The sequence below is a fragment of the Cataglyphis hispanica genome, chromosome 24 (assembly GCF_021464435.1).
Source record: "Cataglyphis hispanica isolate Lineage 1 chromosome 24, ULB_Chis1_1.0, whole genome shotgun sequence".
In the NCBI taxonomy this organism is placed as follows: domain Eukaryota; kingdom Metazoa; phylum Arthropoda; class Insecta; order Hymenoptera; family Formicidae; genus Cataglyphis; species Cataglyphis hispanica.
In genome coordinates, this window is record NC_065977.1 from 1170808 (window position 1) to 1180882 (window position 10075).

The window sequence follows — 10075 nt, forward strand, 5'->3', positions numbered from 1 at the left end:
CATGTTATACGGAGTGAAACACGTTCGCCATTAATAAGGGGATCGCTTTAAATACAATATTATATTTAAAGTGGATCTTGTAAATCTCTCGTCGGCTTGAATTATACGTACATTATTTATAACGATATGGTTATGTAAATGAATCGTGATTAATCCTTTTGCGCTTAATCGATTATTGTACTTTGCAAAAAAAGAGGGGTGAGCTTTATAAAAGTTTATCCATAGAAATATCGGCTCGTATAAATATCTATCCATGTGTAAACGAACAAAATCATACGATATCCTTCTGACATTTTACAGAACCGAATGCAAGAGAGTTTAAAGTTGTTCGACTCGATCTGTAACAACAAATGGTTTACCGACACCTCGATTATTCTCTTCCTAAATAAGAAGGATCTTTTCGAAGAGAAAATCCGCAAGTCTCCTCTTACAATCTGTTTTCCTGAATACGCTGGTAAGTGCATTTTATGCGCGCTATTATTTTCATTTTTCTTGCTCTAAGATAACTAACAAATATTTCGAATGCTTGTGCACAGGTGCGCAAGAGTACGGCGAAGCGGCTGCATATATCCAGGCGCAGTTTGAAGCAAAGAACAAATCGACCACGAAGGAGATCTACTGCCATATGACCTGTGCCACCGACACGAACAACATTCAATTTGTGTTCGACGCAGTCACAGACGTCATTATCGCTAATAATCTGCGCGGTTGCGGTCTCTATTAGGCTAATTCTGTATTCTACGTTAAGCGCAAATGGAGGAGGAAAACGTTACTACGACACGGCTGGCCGGACGATATATTTCAGCAGGTTCGAAGCTTGTTTCGATTCCATTCCGGCTCGAGGAAGAAAGAGAAAGAGAGACGATCCTTTTCGTTATTAACGCTGAGCAGATCGTAGCGGAACGCATTTAGTTTATCTGATCTTATACTAACGAATCCGAGAAGCCGACATCGTTCAATCATTCGTGATGTCGAAGAAATGGCACACTCCTCGGCTGCGTGAAAGAACGATCGATTACGGAGGAAGCGCGTGGTTTAAGAATGAGCCATTGTTCGAACGAGTTAGATGTTGTTTTCACAGGAAACGAGACCGAAGCGATTGAGGGCGGATTCGTTGGCAATGTCTACTAAGGGAATTTTAATTAAGCGCTCGCGTTTCCACAACCCGTTTTCTCTCCATGGCAAATGGAAATGTGTCGCAGTTTGCACTAATGACGATGAAAACGCGAGGATCCTGTACGAAAATAGAGATCCATAGTCGCGAATGAAATATTATCATGTCCTCTCGTGAATATCGAGATTGTCGAGGATTGAGCATTTTTATACCGCGATCTTTGGCTTCGTTCTCGTTTCGCGAGAAACGCTCGAGCATTCCATGACGCAAAAAGAAAAAAAAGAAAGAGAAAGTCATGCGTGCGTCACGCACACGAGTCGAAACCTTTATGCACAACTTTCGCACACAGATTATTAAGCACATTCTCAAAATTTTGTTTATATATACACACACATTTATATATTCTCTTACGTCTCTTTTTATTGAATGGCAAATCCGCACATTCGCGATTGGACGGATCTCCCGAGAATCTTTTCCAGATTTGCATTTTGATAAGTAGAGAGAGAGAGAGAGCAATTGAAAAAGGGCGCATTTTGTAACGCAAGAGTGTTAATGTATTGATACTGTGAAGTTTCCAAGCTCATTTAATTACTTCTCTTAACATAACGTTAGATATGCTTTATTTTCTTTTTACTTTATGCCATTTCTATACCGCGTAATTGCTGTACAGTTAATGTAATGATCACGCACATGGGATATTCCTAGGCACCGGATCTGATTATAGCAACAGATATCGATCTATACGCACATACATAATTATTTTGCAGCGTAAAAATTTATTCCTTCATTAATGGTCGTCACTGTGAATGTCACAATACTTTTATCATCACATATGTACACGAATATACAGAATATATGTCGATCTGAGAAATCTTTGAATCAACGTTCGCTTTGCAAAATTTATTCTGATAGAAATATTAGAAAGAAATGAAAAATTGTGTCAAATTTCTATAAAACAATTTGCAGAATCTTATTGGCGCGTGCACGGAATATATTGCAGATAGTAAAGAAACTTTTACAGAATAGCGAGCTTTCTTACGAGATATTTGACGTTTTTATCGACATTACTGATAGTGATTCAAGATTTCATCGTTCTACGCGCCATACGTTCAAGCAGAAAAGACACATGAGCGTGTATGCATGAGCGTGTACAATTTTTGGGACATCCTGCGCAATATGCGAAACAAATGCTATAGCGGGAATCCTAAGAGTGTATTTTTCTAAGTGCTTCTTTTTCTTCCTTTTCGTTTTTTCTATGGGGTGTATCGACAATACCGCTGATTAAGTTCAATATATGGGGGAGGGAGGCAGGAAAGGTGTAGATGGATGAGAGGACGGGGGAAGTGTACGAGAGCATGCACATGGGACCTCATATTTAGGTGCGCGTAACCAGCACGTATGTAACGTGTTCCGGAACGAGCGTGAATCTCGTTGCGCACAATCGTACTGTACTCGGCTATCTCGCATAAGCTATATTTTATTACACGAGAGTTGTTGTGTTGAAGGGGGTGGGGGGGGGGGATACGAGCAAGAGAAACGGCCGGTGACGCATCGTCACGCCGCATCATTAGAATGCCACGAGACGCGCGTCTCTCCTGACGATTAGCTTTCGCGTCGGAATGAAAAAATAAAAAGTGTAAAAGTAACGGTGACAGGCGCGTGTAGAAGAATAGACGCGCACATTAGATCCATTAGAAAAATTGTGTGGATAACATGAGACGCGATAGAAGACAGAAGCGGAATAGCATGAGATAGAACACGACTTTCGAACACGAGACAAGAAAATATAGAATTTATTGTCCAATTCGCGATCCCAACTTGAGCCTGTAAGACTGTGCTTCTATGTCTATGTCTAGTCTTGTCAGCGAGTCGACGCTTCTTCGTCTCTAAAGTCCCTGTCTGGGTAATCATCGCGACTTTCCTCGCGCGTTTCATCTTTTCGATGAAATTGACCAGTCCATTTCCTTTCGCGTGATCGTGTCCGTTGCATCGTCTTGAAATCGCGATTCCGTTTTGTCGTCTGACTGTCACTCTGTCTTCGGGGATAATCATGTCCTTGGAAGAGGAAAGGCGACGATAGATCATCCGATGAAAGGATGGATGAGAACATATGACTTGTACGCTTGTACGCGATATACCAAGGATGGAGCAAGGATCATTTTTGAAGCGAGACGCTCGAAAATATCGGGCATAAATATAGATATTGGTACTCGTTCGATACTTGAAGAAGGATGTAATCTTAAAAGATAGTCGAACGATACATGTTTTTAATATCTGGACATTTCTGGACTTCTTTTGGACTTGGGGGTATAGATTTTCTTCAAAAGTATCGAGTATTTCGTACTATTAGTTAGATCATAATTGGTATTAACGCGACAAAGTATCGATACTTTTGAAGCAAGCGTCGATCGGCAATGATGACTATTTATATGTTACATGGTAATCTTGAAACACAAATTTAATCTCTAAGTATCGAACGAGCGTGAGTGTCGACAATTGACGCTTTATCAGCACCCGTTATCCGCGAATAATCGATGGCATCGAGGCGTCACCAGCAGGGCTGAATGATCAGAAGGGTTGATGAGCTAATCGCGACTTTAGGGATAAAGTATTTATACAGAAACCAAAAAGAGGAACTATGTAAGAAGTCTCAAAATGAAACGTACCAAATAGCGCGTGCCAATGCGCATGACTTAACTTTTAGTCTAGCTAACGTTATAGAGTATCGAGCGGAGCCGTTAAGCTGCGCTTTTTGTCAAGAGAGAAAGAGAGAGAGAGAAAGAGAAAAAAGAGCGATAAAATACGACGAGATTGATATCTTTGTTGTCGCGCGATACGAGGATCCGATCAGACATTGGCTTTTTCAATCTTTTTTTTTCTCTGCCATTAAACCAGCTTTAAATTATCGTATTAATATCACTTTAATAAGTTGAACTATTGACTATTTAAAGGAAATTAATTATAGACACAGACACGAGAATATTTGGCGGATCTCTATCATTCACAAAGAAGCGATCGACGTTGGTCGTGATATCGGTCGAATCTTCGATTTTTTCGCGCACAACTTATTATCGTACCGCCGCGATTGCGCGAAACCGATACGCGGAGCAAAATCAAGAAGCAAAACAATACCTGAGAAATTCTTTATTTTACGCAAATTCGTTGAAACTTCAAGAATTTACGGTGCTGCTTGATTTTTCTCCGCATCTGTTTCGTGCAAAATTGTAATTAGCGGCAGACCGTACGTTTTTAGCGATGATGCGATGCAACATTCGATCGTTAAGTTGCTATTACATCGGAGATCATTATCTCTCGGCTCTTAAGTTAATCATTGTCGGCGACACGGTGAAATGTCTTACGAGATGATGAAGATGAGAAGATTCAGAGGATTTGGAAAAGAGAGGATTGGGATTAAACACGCAAGCGTAAAAATTTAATTATGTAATGTTCATAGATATGAAGCGCGCGAGACGCTGAGGATAATATGTGTTATTTTAAAAGCGCTAAGGTGCGAATGGATGGGGTGATACGCGAGAATATATTTGTGAGAGTCTACCGATTTACTGCGTTACTAGCTTATAAATGATTCAGCATTAAGAAAAGCGATGTAAGCGATGATGTTTCTGTGTACACGTGTGGGACGCATAATTCCCAAATAAGAGGCGAGAAACTTGCGAAGGAGGCGAAACGGTCGGCATCGGGCGGAACTGGTTGCGAGATCGTTATAGGAGACCGTCGTAAATACAAGAAATCAGCTTGACTTAATTGTCTTAATTGTGATTTTGAAACATCATTGCGATGTAAGAGATCCGGCAATGATAGCGACAGGTATTTAGCGATAGGTGAGAAATCGATAAGATTGATAAAAATTAGTAAAATGTTTTAAGGTCGGCAAGAAATGAGTTGGGCTGGACGATAATCGTACAAGTTTGAAGGCGAAATCGAAAGATATGCGAGCAATCATTATGATAAGAGGTGGATACATTTCGAGTTCATATATATGTATGTAATATTATATTAAAACGATATAGTATATACTATTATACATACATATATAATATATATATATATATATATATATATATATATATATATATACATATATACATCCGAGACGTTGAGCCGCCTCGCCGCGTATGACTGCATGTCGTGCGTATCATAAGACGTATCGCTCACAGATCAGGTTCACGACCGTTTCCTCTTCTGCGTCTCTTGCTCCGTTGTTTCTCACGGCACGCACATGTGTAAGCGAGCTCCTCTCCCTTCGCAGCACATTTCGCGACACACACTTCATTTCGTTTTCGACGTCACCTCACATTCGTCTCACAAGCAATCACAACGGGTCCCAGCATCGGATCGAGCGCGATGATCCGATATTTCGGATAATCTCACCAGGGTGGCCTAGTTTATGCTTTAGCATTCGAAGATTGAGTCTTTCTTTTTACAATCACATTTATTAAGTATGAAGTATTTCAAACAATAATAAAGTCTAAAAAAGATGTACGAAAAATGCGTCTGAAAAATTATGATATCTTCTAGATTATTGTATTATTTGCAACGATAACATGGGCTCAAAGATTTAGTTTATACGAGATTTTTATTGTCTTTATTTTATTTTTTTTTGTCCCTTCTATTTTTATTTTATTTTATTTTTATAGAAAGGAAATGTATATATAGCGGATTATTTTAATCTGCTGCGATGTTATTTTGAATTGTCTTTATTTCAGATACATTCTACGACTGCTTAATGTGTTAATAGTGATATAGCGATTGCGCGCAATGATCCATGTCGTTTTCATATCAATTTGTGATTCGTGATGAACAAGAAAGGCATTTAAGAATGTCACGATCATGTCGCGAGAGCAAAGGTTTTGCGCGAGATAAATCGAGCTCTTGTTGATAAGAAAGGATTTGAAATGCGTGATAATCTAGGATAGCGGAAAAATAACTTTTTCGGAGTGAAATCGACGAGGAATTTTTGCTTTATCCTTATTTATTGCAATAGCAATAATGCGGATGTTTGCGTGAAAATGTCGCAACTATATGATGTAAAACAATAGCAGCTTTTGTGTATAATTATTTTTACGCATACATTTTTAACATGAAAGTTTCAATTTTTTCTTTCAAAAAACACTATAAAAACTACATCATATACATGTATGTCAGGCAATTTTTATTTTATTCTTTTTTTAGTAAAAAATATTTTATCGATATTTTGTACATTAAAAATGTTTAAAGTTATTTTTTTTTGTTAGTAAAATAATTTTGCCAAATTTTCACGATGAATCTGAAAATATTTTACATGCGAGGAGCCTGTGTATAGCGCGAATTGTTTCGTGATGTAAAATGCGACTTAAGTTTGCTTGAAACTGTATCCAAGACACGAGTTCTTTTATTTTTTATTATCGTCTCTAAGATTAGTGTTATTGACTGTAGTCTCGCGATAACGTAGCTGTATTGTTCATTATTCACCATGATTGCCATATTGTTGTAAAATTAGCTTAATCATATAGACAGCCGATAGAAGCTATTGTGACGAGTAATATATATATAATTATACATATATATATAATTATACATATATAAATATAGAGATACGTATTAGTTATACTACTGCTAAGTCATACTTTTTATGTGTGTATGTGTGCGAACGCGTAGACGGATGGATGGCGCGTATGTGTGCAGCATTTCTAGTCACGTATCGAACCAAAAAAAAAGAAGAAAAAAAAGAAAACGTAACAACTAAATGTCTACGTTAGGTATATACATGTACATACGTACACGTATATACCTAATATTGTTTGCTCGTTTAAATTTGCACACAGTGTGTTCCAGATTTAGCAAGAAACATTTTAGTCGAAAATAAATTTAAAAAAAAAATATACATATATATAATAATCTTTCCTTAAAAATTTAAATTAAACTGTAGAAAGATACAAAAATTTTCTTTGCGTGAATAAAAATTCTTTATTCTCTTGGTGAATAAAAATCCTTTGTTTTTCAATTAGTTTCAAATTGTGCCTATTTTAATAGAAATTCGGAAAGTCAAAGATTGTCAAAATTTTCGAGCAATAACTTCAATTTTGACTTGTGCTATAAGATCAATCTCAAATAAGTCGAAGCCCATAAAATATTTCTTGATAGATTTGGATACATCCTGTATATATATATATGTGTATATATATATATATATATATATATATATATATATATATATATATATATCGGGTATAGTTGTGCACTTCTCACCCTGTGACACACTGTAAAAGGGAATGAATCGTGATTGATCGAAAGTTTGATGGATCGCGCCAATCTCTAGAGACTGTGAGCCGTAAAACACTACATTTTCACGTTGATTTATTATCAGAAATATTATTCGATCTACTTATTTTTTTTTCCACTTGTATTATTTTTTTTATCTATTTTTTTTTTTTTTTATTTGTCGCGAAGAAGAAGAAATCGAAAAAAGGACTAGGCCGCCCTGAAAGGCCGTGTTCGCGGAAAAAGTTGAGAAGAACGACAAGAATGTTCCTTTCAAAGAGACACGGCCTTTCGGTGAAAATCCACTGTAATGACGACTATAATGCGAGGTGAAGTGAAATTTACTGTATCGACAACAGCTGCGACAATTATTCGCTATGCATCCTATCATATAAAAATATGCTCTCTTTGCCGTTATTACGGTTGAAAGCGAGCGAAATGCAGTAAATTGAGTGGGAGGATTAATTATAGCGTTATATCGTAATTATAATGATTAATGGTAATTATTATAACACACTGATAACGATAAAGATAACTAAAAAAAAGTGGATAATAATGTTTAATTGACGATCAATAATCAAGAGCGCACGTATTTCATGATGCATTCATAGTTTAATCATTTGATTTTCGTTGTGAAAGAATGATGCGTAGAAAGATGATATGAGAGTCTTATAAAGAAGGGTTTGATCAATAGGGAAGTAAGAGCGAGCGTTACATAAAAGAAAAAAAAAAGAGTGAAACGTCTCATTATATAAAATTACCACCATGGAGAACCTTTCATTATATAAAATTATTATGTAATAATAATTGTCCATACATCTTAAAATGTCAGAATAAACTAATAATAAAAAAAAAAAAAAAATTATTTGCTTATTTTTTATTTATTCCTTCGTTTATTACAATTGCGAGAATTATCGATTGTAAATTGCTACAATTAAAACACTTGTTATTGCTTGTAATCTATTAGTAGTGTTTATTATGTGGTCTATTAGTAAAATTTTCGATGAGTTAAAAATCTTGATTTTTATCTACATAATAATGATATAAAGATTTAAAATTAGGAAACGCGGTGAATATTTTACGAAATATTTTATAGTTTATGTAAAATTGTATCAAAATAAAGTACGAAATATTTCGTAAACTATTCAGTTTTTGGCCATCTTACCCTTATAACTTTTTGTGCCAAATATTGCGAGAAATTGATTTGTATGAAAAAATTACACCATAACGTAACACGTTAACAATAACGCGCCAATGTTTACGCCGCCAAATTTGTTATTATACATACATTAACAATATCGCATGTTAGTGATAATTTATTACTGAAATATTTTACGTGTTGTGACATATATATATATATGTCATAATATTCGATAAAATTTGATAATTTATTAATTAACTACATCTCTCTTTCTCTTCCGCATTGTATTTATTTCTTCCTCTTGCTATAAATTAAATTATAATTTTCGAAATCTAACAGACAAACGAGAATCTAGATTGGCATTGTCAAATGAGCAGTTTCGTCATCGATATCAAGTTTTACTTCATGTGATTTTAATAAAATTATAACCCTATTTACATCCTGACTTTTGTTGATTAATTCAAATATACATTAAAGTTCGCAGAAAGAAAACGCGAATCTCGTGACACAGACTTTTTGTGAGATTATTTAATTTTTAATGAGAGTTTGGCCGATTATGACATGCGCCTAGCGTCAAGATTCACGATGGAATATTCGCAGCGCCCGATACTATTCCGTATTTGATGAGATGAGCCCGACAAGCGATAACAATGTCGCACCAAATGAACTAATAACATGTCACCAGCTCATTCGTGCCCTTTCAAGATCCTTTGGATAACGTTACAGGTACTTCGTGATATTGATTCACAATTTTATTCTCGTAATCTTTAAATTCGTTATAAATTATTAATATTATTAATAGAGCGGATTCACAAAATAAATAAATAAAATCCTTCTAATAATCCTTTGATTATTCTGCTTGACGTCATCATAATAGATTAAAATACTTAGATGGTGTTCGCGTTAATTGGCCCTCACTCCGCAAGTGCCACCGCGCATTTTCATCCTTACGTATCGGAATTCCAATACGTTCCCCAATATCATCCATCGAGAAATCCTGACTGCCCATCGCAATGGCAACGAAGCGAAGGACAATTCGAGCATAGCAATCGTCCACGTTCCTTATTCGAAGAACCGCTCGTCGATCAAGATCATCCGTGGATTGAAATTAGAGCTGTTCTCGTTCATTGTTCGAAAGCGCGCAAGGAAGTGTATGCAAACACAATCTGCTTTAAAATTATCGGAATGAAAAAATTGATGCAAAATCTACTAAAGTAACAAGTTATAGCAAACATTTTTGATTATCATTATCTCTTTTCAGTAAAGAAATGTTTACGCAACGGAGTTGCAGAAGAAAAGTGATTATTAGCATGAAGATTAACAATATTGGAAAGGTATATATCGAATATAGATTATTTATTTGTCCTTACATATTGGGCTATTATCAGTAATATGCTAATGTTTTGAAAAGTCAAGAAAAAAAAAAAAAATACACCATTACACATCGTGATTTTTACGCCAAAAGGATTATGCATTAATTAAGCATATTACTGTAAATAAATATAATGTAGAACAAGATCTTGAAACAATATATTTGATTAGACAAATACGCGGGACGA

General features: G+C 35.7%; 1 protein-coding gene across 1 annotated transcript in view; it reads left to right on the top strand.

Moving 5' to 3' along the window:
- LOC126858268 (guanine nucleotide-binding protein G(o) subunit alpha) overlaps positions 1-6861 on the top strand; it is a 29909-nt gene extending 23048 nt beyond the window's left edge. Inside the window, exons 8-9 of the mRNA XM_050608467.1 lie at positions 301-454; positions 537-6861. Of these exons, the coding sequence (XP_050464424.1) occupies positions 301-454; positions 537-724 (342 nt within the window). The 3' untranslated portion in view covers positions 725-6861. The remainder of the gene's footprint in view (positions 1-300; positions 455-536) is intronic.
- The last annotated feature ends 3214 nt before the right edge of the window (positions 6862-10075 follow it).